Source organism: Trichogramma pretiosum, unplaced genomic scaffold (assembly GCF_000599845.2).
Source record: "Trichogramma pretiosum strain Unisexual culture from Peru unplaced genomic scaffold, Tpre_2.0 scaffold28, whole genome shotgun sequence".
Taxonomy (NCBI): Eukaryota; Metazoa; Arthropoda; class Insecta; order Hymenoptera; family Trichogrammatidae; genus Trichogramma; species Trichogramma pretiosum.
Genome location: NW_019641710.1, coordinates 1,199,591 through 1,216,850, shown reverse-complemented (window position 1 = coordinate 1,216,850; position 17,260 = coordinate 1,199,591). Strand labels below are relative to the sequence as shown.

The 17,260-nt window shown below is 40.9% G+C and overlaps 1 protein-coding gene across 5 annotated transcripts; it reads right to left on the bottom strand.

Moving 5' to 3' along the window:
- Window positions 1–73: 73 nt before the first annotated feature.
- LOC106659110 (KAT8 regulatory NSL complex subunit 1) lies at window positions 74–16,878 on the bottom strand. 5 transcript variants are annotated; one of them, XM_023463175.1, is made up of 15 exons: window positions 15,931–16,877; window positions 11,287–11,379; window positions 10,399–10,551; window positions 9,976–10,324; window positions 9,123–9,605; window positions 8,185–9,047; window positions 4,021–4,613; window positions 3,735–3,929; window positions 3,361–3,661; window positions 2,739–2,846; window positions 2,581–2,653; window positions 2,328–2,487; window positions 1,223–1,302; window positions 959–1,117; window positions 74–885 (listed from the first exon to the last, which is right to left on the bottom strand). In XM_023463175.1, exons 4-15 carry the CDS (start codon window positions 10,279–10,281, stop codon window positions 736–738), a joined length of 3,471 nt encoding a protein of 1,156 aa, XP_023318943.1. In that variant the 5' UTR covers window positions 10,282–10,324; window positions 10,399–10,551; window positions 11,287–11,379; window positions 15,931–16,877; the 3' UTR covers window positions 74–735. The 5 variants fall into 5 exon arrangements, with proteins under 5 accessions (XP_023318943.1, XP_023318944.1, XP_014236936.1 ...); XM_023463176.1 differs by having other exon boundaries at window positions 2,739–2,843; window positions 9,976–10,551; window positions 15,931–16,878; XM_014381450.2 differs by having other exon boundaries at window positions 9,976–10,551.
- Window positions 16,879–17,260: the final 382 nt, after the last annotated feature.

Below are 17,260 nucleotides of genomic sequence, written 5' to 3'. Positions count from 1 at the left end.
TGTTTTGTTTTAGAGATGAAAAACGGTAGATTAGATCGATTTTGATTGTCAAAAATAAATAGTCCATTTAAAATTTCAGCACATATACAATTAACATATTTATTTTATTTAAATATAATCGTTCAATAAAATAGTATCATTTCCACAAATTGAAGTAGTTTACATTTCACTAAAAAAGAATTATGATTCTTTCAAAATTTTCGATTGATAAAAAATAGTTTTTGCGTAGTTTTTGAAAAATAACTGAACAACTGAGTTGATAATATTAAAAAAATGTAAAAACTTCGTTAATTATGAATGATGTCGCAAACATTGGAATTGGCACTTTTATTCATTTTTGAGACTCAAGTTTATCTTTTTGAATTTCTAATCTAAAAATTGAGTATAAATACATTCGCTTTTTCTTTCAAGTCCTTATTTATTAGAAGTTTTAAATCATCTGTCTTAATTTTTTTTCAATTCTTCTCATTTTATACAAAAAGCTATTTAGCGTAATTTTTAAACTATCGGTTGTCTTTAAAGATAAAGCTATTAAAGCGCAAACGTCGGTGAAATTACAAAATTTATAAATATTATATTACACTTTACATTATCATACGTTTACACAAAGTGCAATGTCGTCAGAGACAGGTATGCATAACAATTGACAAGTAGCTCATTTAGCATAGAAAAACAAACTCTTGCGATTAAAGTCGATATGCGCGCTAAAAGCATAAAGCTTCTAACTAGCTTCTCCTATCTTTTGGCTGTAGGTCGAATTCGATCCTTTTCCGTTTCTTTTTCTTCGGCTACTGTCCATTCAGGATCATTTGGATCCTCTCCTTCCATATCACACAGGGCAGATTCAGTTGAATCTGATTCTCGGTCAGCTTCAGTTTCCAGCAACTAAAATATTACGAAAATTTTATAAGATATATTGAAGAATGAGATAGATTGTAAACCGTAAGGCTCAATCTACCTCAATTTTATCATCTTTCGGAGAAGCAGATGCTATTTCCGGAATCTCATTAGGAATTGAACGTACGGTAGTATCCGTTTCGGCTAATAACTGCTGATAATCGGCATCGCTCAGTGGGAATCTTCTTGGCTCGTACGGGGGGACTAGCGGTGCTATGATCTGTGTTTCGTGAAAAAAGAATTCGGTCATATAATAAGTAGTATACAGTGAACAATTGAAAAGTATAACTTTAAAAGAGTGTACTCATTAAAACAAAATATTTACCTCAATTGGATGATTATTTGGTTGAGGCGCTGGTGACGTAGCCTCATTTTCTGATGCAGGGCGTGGTGACATAGCAACGTCTGAAAAGAATCGGGCCCGTTCGATTTCGTTTTTTTCTATTTCTTTGTTTTTTTTTTTTTAAGTTTAAATTTATTTTTGTACGTAATCGAAGGGCCATGGAGCTTTCCTTTAAGGGATTTTGTTTATAGCAGAACACAGTAGCAGATTATTGGTTTCATAGATTTTCAATATTATTTACCTACCAAAATTCATCAGTACAATACCTCGGAAATAATTTTTTTTTTTAGATGTTTTTGAGGTATTTTTTTTAAATCTTCAGTTGATATTTGAATTCTGACAAATCAGAATTAACTAGTGCAATTATATTGTATGTACTAGGAGTACAGACATATCCTCAATTTATATTTAATTTAAATTTATTCGCCTAAATAAAAACTCCAACAGAGTTATAATCAAAAATACTTTGAGAAGTAAACAATTTGTAAATTACAACATGGGTAATAAAGTAAGTGACTACAATGGGTCGTAATTTTTGTTCTTATTTATTTTGAGTTAGTTATTTTTTGTTATAAATGATTATGGAAACGGTTAGATTTTACTGTAATTTTTTTATTTAAATATGAAATCAAGCAATTAAAATGGATTTAAAAAATGAGTGAATTTTTTATGTAAAACTTTATTCTACGTTATTTGTTTATTTTACGAATAATACTGATGGTTATCACAGTGGTTTAGAGCAAGTCAATCGTGAATTTTTTCAAACAATGCAAATATTTAATAATTGCATGACCTTTCGATTCGTACATTGAATGAATAGTATATTACTGCCTTGGGCCGCGAAAAACAGAAAAGTCCTAGAGTACGTGTAATTAGTGGCCAAGGCGAAACCTAGGCCGATAAATACGTGCTTTGGGACTTTTTTCGCGACATAGGCATGTATACTACTTTTCATACCTAGTGGCCTGAAAATCGCTCTTCCCGCTTTGCGCAACGGCAGGGAAGTAGTCACTTTCGGGCCACTGGTATGAAAAAGAAAATTGCTACTAAGCTAACCATTAAAGGCTGCGTATCGTTTTAACATTACCTGGTGTATTTGCGCCGCTGTCTGGTTTATTGCTGTCTGTACGTCGACTTTTTCTTCTCCCGTAAGATGGCAAATGTTTACTATTATTAAAACGGCTAGTTTCCTCTCTTTCGCTGCGATCGTGTCTCAATCTTATTGTTTCTTCGGAAATATCCTCAACCTAAAAAATGCAAAATATTCAAATATTTTAAATCAAAAATGAAACAAAAATAATTAAATGAAAATTCTTAGAAGTATATAATTGCATTCTTACATCTTTATCTACATTTGATTTCTGAACTGTCCCGTTTTTAACATCAGATTCTTCTGTGTCACATCGCCTCCAACTAAAATAATTCAATTGATACAAAAAATAAAAGATCAGTGCTTTGTTATTAAAATACACAAATATAGAAATACGAAAACGCATACCGTGGTATAAGAATTTCTTTGTAGGGCAGTTTTTCTAGCCTTGTTGCTGCAGCGACACTGTATGGTATCACAATATTATCGATGTCGAAAGAGTTTTGTCGTATCCTACTGAAAAATCCAAATAAACAATCGTGTTAACCTTAGATGAAGACTTTGAATTTAAGTAAACAACTGAGTTGCTTAGCAATGAACGAATTAGTTAATCCGATTCGAAAATTAATTTATTGTAATCGAACTATCATTTTATACTTGACATAAGCACTAAGTTTAACATGCATGAATTTCGTTATAGACCTTTAAAAAATTATGACCATGACTCTACAATAATCGATCAATAAAAGAGTAATTTTTGTAATAATGGCTAGAATGGGAATTAGTCAAAGCTAATTTCTTTTTACTTTAAAATTCAAATTATAACTTTGAATCAACGAAAAATGCAAATTTTATTTTGTTTATGTTTAAAGAACTCGATAAAATAATAATAACAATTTAGTCGCTTTTATTACTGAAAGAAAGTATAAAACACGCATATGAATGAAAATAATGAACATAATTACTTTTTTTGCTAAAAAATTTAGGCTCAATATTTAGATCATTTTTAATATTAATAACGAATACTTACTTGTGGGAATTTGAGGAGGATCTTTCCTTGAATGTAGTCTTATCCGGTGCATGTGTCGAAATAGCAGCATTGTAAGGCGAAGCAACTGGTGACGAATACTTGCTGGAATATGACAGGACACTTCCAACTTCATCTTCATCCGTATGCAACGGCGTTGGCAAAGCCGAACCAGGTTGTTGTTGCAATTGTGATTGAAGTTGATGTTGCTGCGATTGTTGCTGTTTCGCCGAAGGTCGTTTGCGCGTCGTTCCCGATTTGTTGTTACGAGTGCGGGTACTGTTCAAGACTTTTTTCTTTATTTCTAAAAACGAGTTTAAATTCCATTAGTAATCGTTAAAAATCTTTACATTTATTTAAAATCTTTGGCTACTTACTTTCGCTACACAAACTAGTCGTTGACTTCCTTACTCGCGATGCAGGGTACTTGGGTCTTTCAGATACTTTTTTGGTTTTCCTTTCAGTCGTATCCTTATCCTTTACTTTAGAAACTCGCATACCGCCTCTCATTATTTTTTGCTGCCATTCATTAGATCTCATGACGGCATCAAAATGAACCGATTGAGTAACTTCTGAAAAAACAAGACGTATATTTTGAATTTTAGTCAGAAGAAATTAATTTACCTATGCGCCGAAAAGTCGAGATAAAGAAAATACTCTTACCGTCTCGAAGGGTAAGCACAGGATGATGACACGCATCCAGGGTCGCAATACGTTCTTGCACCGACATGGTATCGTGCGCGTGACCAGCCATAGGTTCACATCTGCCTGTGCAGATTATACAAGATGACTTGGTACCATCGCAGTGGCATTTTATCGTAGACGGTCTCGCAACCTTTGGTAAAATCTCGTGAAGTCCCTCGATCCGAACTAGTTTCCGTTTGCGGAATTGACTTCTAACCAGAGGCCGGGTACGTGCTGCTCCAGACGACGAGGCTCCAATTGAATTTAGGCCCGGGGTCGCCGGGGAATTGTTCGGCACCAAGTTGCTGAATCCGTTGACCATGGACGTGGTTGTACTCGTGATCGTCGACGCTATATCGTCATACGACGTCATCGGGCTGACCCTAGATTGTAGCGGAGGTGGTGAAGCGGCTTCGAGAACGACAGGACCTTTGGCCAGTCTCATCTGCTTCTGGATTTCGTATGTGTGTCTGATCTTGTATTCGAGTTCCGATATTTGAGCTTGCAGCCACGTCCAGCGTGACGCCAGAGCCGCCCGTTCTTGAGCGAATCGCCATGCGGCTCGTTTCGAACTGCAATGTTAAGAAGTCAAATTCAGGGCTTTGTTTTTTTCACGCATGTTTCTGAAAAAATTATCGATAAAAATAAGTAAGTGTTTTTTCGGTCAGAGTATCTATATCGGCCCACCGGGAGGACAAAGCCTGGGTACGCGCAGAGAGTGCAGAGCACGTGAGTGATTGCGTAAGAGGGTCGTCATGATACATGCGGCAGCATAACTAGTGCAAGCATAGAATAATCGACGGGATAAAAGTGAGCCTTTGTGTAAGAAGTCGAATTATTTCATTCTTCGAGAAAGTTGCGAGATATTGCGTAACTTTTAAAGAACGGCAAAGTTATATATTGTACAGAGGCTTGTTTTTACTCGGCAAATGAAGCGAGTAATCGATCGCGCGCGCGACGGTACTAGTCGTGGTGGTGGTGGTGGTGGTTGTGTCGGCAGCGGCGTCACAATCCCATGAAATAGAGCGTGTGTGTGTGTGTGGAGGGCCTGCGATGAGAAACGTGATCGTAAATACGCCGCTGATTAATACATCGATGCACGTGTCGGCCGCGCATAGTTGTTATACAATCCTTGACTGTATCTCGCGCGCCACATAACGCGCGTATCTATACACGCTATATACGCGAGCGAGTTGTGCTCTTCGTACTCGAATATAATCTATCTTACGCGAGAGCATGGCGGCGAAATAGAGATAGTGTATAAGCGTGCGGCTGTTCGGTCGACATTGTCGTCCTCGTCGCAACAACCGAGACAGAAGCATTGTATCCGTTGGTGCGTGATAAAGTACTACTCGAGAGAGCAGCCGCTGAAATTGACGCGAAAGCCGTACTTTGCAGGCGTGCGAGAAAATACAGCCGCGATTGTTTCGGGCGCGTTGCAGCAGCAGCACCGAAAGCGACACCGGATGCATGATTTTTTCTGTAAAACAATTCCAGGCTTCTGGAACATGATATACGGTCTCACGATGTACCTAGGTGCGTTTCAGCTTTTGAATAATTAACCGTCGAAAGCTGCAGAATGGTTGGGGATGATCTTGCGAAGACGTCGAGGTATCGCTCTGCGTTTGCCGAGTGAGAGCAAAGTGTGATCGGATTATCGAATGGTAGTCTGAGCGATTAATTGTGCAAATACCATGCAAATTCCTCGAGACATGTCGATCGGATTCTATTTTTTATATAATAAAGCTAGTGTAAATTTAGAAACAAAAGCGTTGATCCAGATACAAACGTTACCTTTGGTTATTGTTCATGCGAATCTATCAAATAACTCGATTGTAATAATTTAACATCGAAAAAAATTGAATACATGATACTTTTGGACTATAGCCTGATATAGTATACGGATCGAAAAGTACCAAAAATTGCACTTCATAATTGAACATTTTCATTGTAAAAGGCGCGTAAAACTCGTCTCTCATGGTAATTTGGAAGCTTAAGGTCACGTTATTTATCATTAGAAGTACAATCTTTGCGCCGGCAAAGGCGATGACTGTGTCGAAACGGAGAAAAAAATATTCTTATCGAAGGCCGTCATTTTTGGAGTTTTCGGCTCCGTTTGGCACGCGCACGTACACACCCGAGCGCCGTATACGTATAAGCCGGCCGGCTAAGCTCTCGTCGCACTCATACAATTCAAGGGAGTGGCTGACTATGCGCTTTCCCTATTGCACGGGGCAAACCCTTTTCTCCTCCCCTTTACAGCAATAGTCTGCTCACGGCCATGAATATATGTATACGAGTACGTGCTGTATAATACGTACAGCACACATAAAACTGTGTGCCTATGCATGTGTAAGAGAGAGAGAGAGAGAGAGAGCTTGCGTGCAAGTGTTCGTATTTACGCGCGCGCTCATACTTTGCCCGAACGCATATGTTCATCGCTGTGAAATGTTAGACTTAAAAGCGATATTTGTACCAAAAGCTGCTGCTTTTCAAGTTCCAAATTATTTTTCTCTCTATTTTTTGAGTAAAAAAAAGACTGCTTTTTCTGGATTTCGACTTTGAACAATCCAACAACTTTTCCGATGTCTTAATTCTCGAATAGATAATCTTATCGTTGCATGCGCAAATATTTACTCTCTCGACGAATCTTAAAACATGAAAAGCCCAACGCGCCTAATGTACAAGGAGGGTTTAGAATACCAAAGCAATTTCGTGGCCACGAAGGTACAGAGCTACCTACACAATTATACAAGCGTCTGAAAGCCGCTGGGCGCAGGTATAATCGATAAATCTGATAGCGTCAGCTTTGTACGTCACCAATCTTTTGTAACGCCAGAACTTTGGCGGCGTTCGGAGCATAACATATGGACTTACGTCGAATGACGAAGAAGTTTTTCGAAAAATATCATGTTTTTTGGGGCTTCAGCGTAAATAGTAAGGAGAGTGCTCGAATTAGAGGCGGTATATTCGAGTTTATTTTCGTTAGGGTTTTCATGCATGCTGACGTTTTTGAGCGGTACCGTATGTATGACTATCCAAGTGGACGTTAGGCTCTAATTCCAATACATTTGCAATAACGATTGGCTAGTATTTAGTAAATAAAATAATCCCATTTATATAAATAAATACGCATTAAAAGTTAACGCAATCAACGTCCTAATGCCATTATGTAGTAGACTTGCGTACAAGTATGTTTATGAAGGACTACGTTGAGATACGGACAAAATCGATATTTTGAATATTTGCCGAGTGATAAGCTCGTGAGTGATGTATCAGGTTTGTCTGCAATAATACACGTGTTCTTCGGAAAATACTTTGTCAATGAGCAAATGACGTATGGATCAAGATTAAAACGTTCAACATCAATATTTATTTTGGCATGGGTGGATCAGACGCTAACAAGAGTAGTGAATATTTCGGTAGCTCCGCGAAAGTCATGGTAAATAAATCAACACAATGACCGCTGAGACGAGCTCAGAAATTTTCAAATATATTAATATTCATTGTTGAAAACCCCGATAATTAAAAGGCAGGAGTTTAGCATGCTATGACAATTTGGGTTTTGGACAGATTCGTGAAAAAATTACAGTTTACTTAATAATGAAAAATTCATTTTAAGCAGCAAAACAAATTCCAAGTGAATTGTACTTGATATTGAAAACAATCATGAAGAAAGAAGAAAACAAAGAGGTCGAACCATAAAAATAAAAATTTCGAGTCTCTTTTACTTTAACTACACGAAGCTTTTAACGATTTTTCGTGCCAATAACAAATATATTCATGAATTCATCGATCTAACGGAAAATGCATTATCGACAAAAATCGGAACGATGATGTTAAATGAGAAAATACTTAGTTCATAAGATATTTCGATTTAATTAATTTAACTAACTCAGAATTTACATTTTTGCTAGAATACGCTTTACTACTTATGGAGCAAATTTATAATTATAAAATGCGGCTAAATTCTTCAAATATCTAAGTATAGTATTAAACAATAGATTTTTTATAAAAATAAATGAGAAATGAGGCTAGTATTTGTTGGGATGAAATTCAAAGAAGAAAATGTTTTTCTAGTAATGCTGTTAATTCCGAGTTATTGTTCGTAAATGATCGAGAGAATAAATTAAGTTTACTCACACTGGTAAATGTTGCTGATGAGGGTTGTTGAAAGTTTGAAGTTCATCACAGCTGTCACAATCACTGCTCGAGGCAGTGCACTCAGAATCGTAGGCGCTTTGCAATACCTTAATCTTTGAAGTTAAAGGACCGCACACATTTTCGAGTTCTTTACCATCAAGCTTAATTTGGGTCATGCCAAATACTGTTCCACGACCAAGTGGTTGCTGTGGGCCGTTAAAATCTTTCGATCCTGCACCAAAGTACCGACACGTATTCCGCTGCCTCACAGCTATACTGTTACTCTGGGCACTACAACTCTTTTGAAGCTTGTTGAGAAAGGAACTAAGACTACCCGAAAGCTCTGGAAAATTTCGATTAACACCCGCTTTCGATCCAAGATTTGATAAATCATCGATCAAGTTCTTTTTTGCACTTTGTTGAGCTAACTGTAACACGTTTCCTGTTTGCTCGGCAGCATGTTCGGCTACCAAACGCGATTGAATCTTACGAAGTCGCCTTGCCAGGAAAGACGCTCGCCGCTCAAGTTCGTGCTGCCGTTTCTCTACAACAGTTTGTTGTTGACTCACTGCATTCAATCTTGCTGATTCTTGTTGCTGTTGCAACAGCATTGGATCATGCTGCTGCTCAATATGATGAAGACTAGATGATGATGGAACAGATATAGACTGATCCGTTAGTTGTTCACTGCATAAACCTATCACATCCACGTCACTAAGGAGATTCAAGGAAAATGGTTCACTGTCTTGAAAAATTTCGGGAACACCTTCCGCTGACTGGGATGATACGCCTCCAACAAGGCCCTCGCTTGTCAATCGGTTTTCTTCTGCCCCTGCATCGTTTTCCTCCATTGACTTTATTACCTATAAATTAAAAATGAGTTGTTTTTGTTTCGAATATAATTAAAAGTATTGCCTACTTGTTAATTCAAGTCTTACCTGTAGTATATCATCAACATTATGTCCAAGATCGACAGTTTGAGCGAAGCCCATGATTTGTTCTAAACCGTCTTCGTCAACGTCGTTTTGCTTTTCTTGGACATTTAATGTTGATGATGCAGCTGCAGTCATGGAATCAGTGGAAATATTGCGACTTTCCTGTTCCTCCTCTGGAGTACCAGTAGGGTAAGGAATCGATTTAAAGAAACACATGTTGTTGGCTTGATCATCCATGGATTGGTCACTCATTATAGCGTCCCTATACTCGTCACCCACTTCTGTCTCCTCCGCTGCAACTGCCAGCGAATCTTTTTTATTTATAATCAGGTCGGACAAACTATCGAGACCACTGCTGAATTTAAGATTGATGACATCGTTTATCAGATCCTTTGGAATACCGTGCAAACACTGATCGTCAATTTTTGTTGGCTGGACGTTAGCTGAGACAACGAATTGAGCCAGGACCTCGTGATCTTGACAGATCTGTAATTTAAAATCGGGTAATTAGCGATCTGTTTTAGTCGTTATTTAAATTCTATTGAAGTTTAACCAATCATTTTAACTATTCAAATAAATTTTAAATAAAAAAAATATTTACGATTCGATACTTTTTAAATTTATTGAGCGACATGCTTAAAGCTCGTTTTTCTCATTGAATGCGATAAATACTTTCTTCGAGTTAAAAGATTTGATAAAGCTTGGAAGAAAATGTAATAAATTAAATCATTCAAATAAAATGTGCAATAAATCGAAATAAAATAAGGAATAGTATTGATAGCAGATCATTCACACTTTTAAATGCTCGATTAATAAACTAAAGAACGTGATTGAGATGTTTCAATAAAATTCTTACTTTCGGCTTATTGTTCACATTCGACGATTTCGGGAGATGCACCGATGCACTGAGACAAACCTGCTTGGCCTGCTCGGCGGTTAAAAAGCCGCCGGCCGGCAGCGCTGGTATCAGATTCTCAGGCTTCTGAGGTCCGGCTTCCGTCAGAGCAGGGGCCATCACTGCCACTGACGTCGCCAGCGCTGACGGCTCGACATCCAGCCAAGGGGACTGACCAGCCACGACGCTGTTGCAGCTGTTACGTCGCCGCGTCCTCTCCTGCTGCCGGAGCCGCACCGTCCAAAGCTCCGCCGGGCTCACTCCCATTCATCCATCGTCACCGTCCCACGCTATCTGCACCATTGCTGGGCTGCTTAATTAATGCACCAATTGATGTAGGTATGCACTTTGGCAGAGTTCTTAGAACCAGCAACTTCAGCTAACCTTGAAGTTATGATCTTTTGCCGTCCAACTTTCCGAGCAAGTATTCAACTGGTATCACTTTTTATCTCTTTGATAATATTCTTTGCCTTTGTCTTGGAAATTTGTCCAATTACAATTGGCTCCGAATCCAGTGATTTTTTTACCAGCTTAGATCTGTCAAATAAAAAAGTCTGCATTAAACATTTGTTGAACAATGTAATTCATTTCATTCAAATCATTTTGGCATGAGACTTTTACTGATTATTATAAAGACAATCATTGAGTTATGTAATATATTTAACAGGTCATGCAATCTTTAATAGACACTTTCTGATATACATAATCTAAATCTGATAAAACACGGAATTCCGTAAATATACGGAACATCACTATTTCGTCCAAAAATTAATTAATATTTCATATTATTAGAAACTTGAATTAATTCTATTCAATAAGATAAGTATGACTTCATTTCAGACTGTATTATGAATTGAATTAAATCAGATATGAAGTGATAAACATCAATGAACTTTGAATAGAAAAACAGCTGATAAGCCATCATAGTTGAAGCAAAATTTATTGATTGCAGCACTTTGAACCATGTGAGAAAATAACCTGCAATTTATTTATAAACACAATGATGCAATACCATGATTTACTTTGCAATTAATCTTTTCGTTATTTTACGATTCACTTTTTGGCTCGTCATTAATTCTTTTAACAAACAATTTTAGAATATACATTGACGCGAGTATACTTGAATTTCACATACATTTTTAGCTTTATAATATGCAACAAAAATGACAAGAAGGTCGTAATCAAAAGAGATTATACCGTGTCTGAACGATTGCATGAAATTGACTAGAGCAGAAAAAAAAGTAAAAACAAAAAAAATTGTTTACTACTCACGTTTTGTGATTATAATCACAGTGTTTGCGACAGTTTTCCTGTGGATCCGCTTACAGATGTCTATTACTTTTCATCATTAGTGTCTGTATTCCACTGTAAAATAGGGAACAAAAATTAACAATCAATATAGTGTCGCAAACACAGTGAGTTGACATATTATTAATGTGTATCTATAATAACATTCGCATTTTAACGCACACATCCCGAGGCAGTGCAACATCGTATACCAATTTTTTGTACACTTTTACTCCGCGGTAGGTACATTAAGTAGTAATAAAGCTTGTTAATATTTTAGCAAGAATAGAAGAGTTCATAGAGCGGGAAAGATATTTACAGAACTGTAACGTAAGGCGCACACATGCACGTTTAAAGTTAATATATGTCAGAGAATCGCTGCGACTTGAGAAGAGCTCGAAGGCAGAGACACACGAGTAGAGAAGTTGCGCGGCAAAAAAAAAAAAAAAAAAAGAAAAAAAGGAAAGAAAAACTGCCGACACATTCGTGCACGTGATATCACCGCTCGCGACTGTCTGACTGCGTCTCATCGCGTAGTGGTGTAGCCGCCCGCCGGTCGACACGTCTTTGTGTGCGCGCGTTAATACATTTAATACCGGCTCGCGTGTGTTATACTGACAAATGTGATATTTTAAATTTCTTATATTTTAGCGGGTAGCGTATATAAACATTTTTCTTATTATATACTTTAAATCGAATAATCGGTACTAGTGATTGTCAAAGCAAGATATTATTTTAAAGAGCAAACAAACATTAGCGCGCGCCACTTGCCGCATACGTTAAAAATTGTACACTCCGATGTATTTTTCTTCTCGCGTGCTCCTCTTTCGAGCACGGTCGTACATTCGCTGCCGCAGCAGATTCGACGAGATATAATACACATAACACAGGTATAGCACACTCACGGACGCGGACACGCACACAACTATATACTTGAAACACGGTCGCATTAAACACGTTACGTTCAATCGATTGCGCGCGCGCGCACACTTTACAATTCTCTTACCTAAAAGCGGCATAGACTCGAACGTGTATCGAGCAGTCCATCTATGTTTATATATTTTATGTGTGTGAAATATATGGGATTTTAACGATAAGCCGGGTGCGAAAAACAACGAGAGAAATTACGGAAAAATAAGCGAGCAGAAAAAAAGTTTGGGCGCCGGGCGGCGACGTTACGTACGCGAAAGGTGTCTCTGCGACTAGGAGCCGGCCAACTGCGCGCGTGTGCGCGCTTACAGTAGTACTGAAACAGCAGTAGACCGGTGCGCTGCTCTTGCTTCGATGTATATAGGCTTACGTATTACGCGCGTTTTACACTTCCAACTCTCTCGGATCTATGCTATGTGTAACATGCTCGTATAGTATATGCGCTGCTCCTATATAGACATGTACGAAGCACAGCGCCAATGTGCACCGGTTATATTTATAAGACTTCCGTGGCGAAGTGCAATTAGACTAGGGTATGCAAGAGAGCGAGCGTTACGCATGCTTACGACGAAAAAAAGAGAGGAAAAATAAAATCGTATTATTAACTTGCTTATATACGGGAAAGTCGAATGATCTATAGAGAAGGAAAAGAGAGCGTACGAATGTCGAGATTAACGAAAAATTTCAATGACTGCGGTGGTCGCGAGATGCGCCGGCATCGGCATCAGATGAGTAGCGGCAGTAGCACGAGAGCACAAGCATCAGTACAGCGAGTGTTGCGGCTGGAAATAATGGCATTCGTAATACGCTCATTCGAGATATACCAGTGTAATTGCGTTATTATTCGCCTGGATGGTGTATACACGTAGAGATATAGTAAACAAGCGCCAAGAGTGCAAAAACGACAAAATGAAATAAAGATGAAAGTGGAGTTGAGAGAGCAAGTGGATAAAAGCAAGCAGGATGAGGAAGATGGAATGGACTAAGGAGCAGGAGAGAAGTAGGGCCAGGTGCCGAAGGCAGGGAAACAAAAAAAAAGGAATGATTGCCGAATCACACGGTGAACGAGAGAACGAGAGAACGAGAGAATTGGCAAGGAGATACGCACGCATGCGACAGCAGAGGCCTGTACGTATACGTATAGTCTCGAGCGAAAAGCAGCGGATAGCGAGAGAGGCGGAATGAAACGAATGGACGCCGTGGGCAATGCACGTACAGACGACGGCGACGGAGAAAGCCGTCTGTGTGCTATGCAAGAGGCCAGTGCAGACGTAGACGTATAGAAGACTACCTATACACAAGTATATAACATGTAATAGATAGATACTCGTAAAGGGCGTAAAACCATTTTAAAAACAAAACGAACACCACAAAACGCGTTGCATAACGTGTCGCGCAAACTGCACACTGCATACGAATGTTGCAAACCCATGGCGAGCTGAAGGTTTTTTTCGTGCAGCCGACGACGTTTTTGCATTCGGTTGAATTATGCACTCGTTGTTGCTGCACATCCTCGACGTCGTTGCCTCGTTCGCGCGCGCGCGCCTCTGACTCATCCGCGCGCAGTTTCCGATAACAACGACCAACAAAATTATAACACGACTACGCCACGATGACGTGCGAAAACAATCCACCTTAACGACGACTTGGTCCTGGACATTTTTTTTTTGTCTAGCTTACATATTTACACGCACACGGACATTTACGTTAGAGCGAGAGTCGTTCGATATACCGATGAGCCACTCTCTCTCTCTCTCTCTCTCTCTCTGTCTCTCTATCTTTCTCTCTCCGTCTTTGTATATAATGTGTACGTATAGATGTACACAAAGAAATACCGGCTCCGATGAGCACACGAGGAAAAGACGTTGCGCGCCGTACTTCGAGTGTGTGCGTGCGTGTTTTTCCCTAGAATATAGCTCTTTCGAACGGGCGGCTCCGGGTGCTGCTCTCTTTCTCTTTCTCTTTCTTTGTACATACGCGCTGCGAAAGTGTGTGTGTGTGTGAGCCTCTCTGTATTTGTACGCCGTGCGCGTGTGTGCATTCACAGTACCCAACACAAATACAAGTACACATACGCGTCGGCTGACATGAGCACTGCGGAAAGTACGTGGAGTCATCTGTATTAGTGCGTTTTGTTCAAGAGAAAGAAAGAGAGAGAGAGAGAGAGAGAGAGAGAGAGGCAGACAGCGTGTGTACACATATATGCACACACGCAAAGCGGGTGCGACGCACGCGCTACACGCCGCTGTAAGGCGCAAAACACGCACAGACACGCATACGGGGTGAGCAAAGCGTACATTATATTGCGCGGCAACAGCGACGACGACGACGACGATGACGGCGACGGCGATCCGTCGGCAGCGAAATACGCGAGGAGCGTACGGACGCCGCTCGCTCGCTCCGCATTACTATATGGCAGCGAGAGCGAGAAGGAGAGGCTGCAACGCACGATGCGAGTTTGCCGAGTGCCGCCGCCGCTGCCGTTGCCGCCGAACGAACGAGCGAGCGAGCGAGCGAACAAGCAGAGGCGCACACGGCGTATACACAACGCACAAACACACACACCGCGCACACCCAAGCGACGCCAACGAACTATAGCTTGTTTGCTCTCCGTAGCCGCTGCCGAGTACAGCCGACTCGAGTGCAAGGCCGCTCTCTGCAGCGTTTATTTTTTTATCGTATTTGATTTCACGTTTACTTACATATTACCACGTTACAGATATATAAATATAGACGGCCTGCAGCCGACAAAAAAATCCTAGAACGTGATCGTTACGGACGCCGCCGAGCTGCAGCTTTTCATCGTTTTTCCGGAGTTAATGCGAACGCGCCAGTCGAGTTGTGGTACTAGTATTACGGAGCGGGTAAAAACAACGATGCGGCTGTTTGCGCGATGCTATTGATGGCCCCCGAAGAGAACAGTCAATCGAACGCTAAAACCGCCTGCTACTGTCGAGCGGTATATCATATATATATATGTGTGTATACCAGAGCGGCACGAGCAAAAAGAGCCGTCTATTGCTCCGTATTTTATGTAGCCGAGTCGATGAGTTTCGCCTTCGTGCGTTTATGCGAATTCTCGAGTATTCTTTCCGTTTTTTATTTCGATCTGCAGCGACGTTTAAGAAGTCGCAAGTCCGCATTCGAGCACGAAAATACACAGGGCAAAATATCTAATCGTTGCCGATGACCGCGTTGTTAACGCTGGCGAGTAATAGCGCGCGAGCGCGCCTCGACCCCGCAATGTGCATAACGCATACATGCAGATACACACTCGCTGAATTTGACGCACAAACACATTCTCGCAAACGTTACATCGGAAAGTGCAGCAGTAGCAGCAGTAGCAGCAGCAATACACGCACACTCGTCGCGTTCACAAGTATTTGCAGTTGCATAGGTGTATGCGTGCGTGTGCGCGCCTATACGTATTATGCTCGGCCTGCACTTGCACGTATACGTAGACATACACGCACACTTGCACGAGTACACTATGCAGCAAAGCAAAGTCGTCGTCCGGTCGCACGCGAACAACGCACATTATACACTGCTGCTGTGAAGCGCGCGGCGGCTTATACGGCATGTGTATATTATACATACACATATATCGGCACCAACACAGCCGTGCACAATCACTAGGCTCTGCTGCCGCGACTGCTTCTACTGCCGAGGATACGTTACAATGATCATTATTATCATTACCTATATAGATAGACATGTAGGCATGAACAATATCGCGAAAATCACTGCAGTGTACGAAGCAGGCAGACACAACCGCTGTTTCTCTCTTCTCCGTCGATATATTTGTTGGATAAATGTGTGTGTGTGTTTGTGTGTTTGTGATTGTGTGTGTGCGTGTGTTGCGGATTATCAATCACATTACATGAGCGCAGACACTCTAATATCTATACACACACGCGGGCACATATACACAAACACACACATGGGCATGAAACACATTCACTGGCTGCGGCTTGATCTTTTCACGGAGCACTGCAGCACTGCTATTCTTCTTTTTCTTCGTGTGTACCGTCGTTGCTCTTCGTTTTTTTCCCAACCGACGACGATCGACGTAAACGAGACGACGACGTCGGTTACATTCTTGACACACGGGCACAATATTCACGTACTCTCACAGCACTTGTAACAATAATACAATAAATATATATACACACACAGAACGAGAAGACTCCGTGCAAGGGATCTCTCTCTCGCGCGAGACTCGACACTTATCTGTATCTATAGCTATAGCTATCATGAACTCACACAGACGCGTTTATTTGCGCATATGTACGAAGCAACGATATGAGCATGTGTGCCGTCGGTACTCGAATTGCGTGCTTGTATACGAGTGCGAGAGAGAGAGCGCGAACGAGAGCGCGCGAGTCTATATAGTGGCTATATAGTAGTCTCTCGGTGTGTAACTGTGTGTGTGTGTGTGTGTGTTGGTGTGCGAAACGAAGACGAATATATGTGTGTGTGCTTTGTACAGAAGGAGGAAAAACGTATAGAAGCCGCGCACAGCACAGTCCGAGAGGGACGAGCAGCAATCGTGAGGCACACGCAGAGCTCCGTCGTACGATGGACTCACTCGCTCGCTTATGCGGGGAACACTGGCGCAAAGCAGCGCCACCGGGTCGCTCTCCGCCGCTGCTCGAAACGAAGCGAGGCAGCCCGCAAAGCTGAAAGCAGCAGCAGCAGCTCGGCGAGAAACCGACGCTTCGTGCGGAATCATGCGCGCCGCTGTTCGGCCGCCGCGCGCACAGCGAAAAGTACACGCAACATTCAACAACCATCGGACGAGAGAGAGAGAGAGAGATAGAAGAGGCGAACGAAGGAACGAGCCGATGACGGACGCTCGTGCTGCCAGCTAGCTGCGAGACGAGCCGACCAATTTTTCGCCCTCCTTAAAAGTTAAAACATTGCAGTAGCGGCAACGGCGGCTCTCCTGTATACCTATTATGTGTGCGTTTCTCGACGGCGATAGTCGCCATTTGCGATTTGCGCGCGCTACGACGGCTCGGCTCGCCTC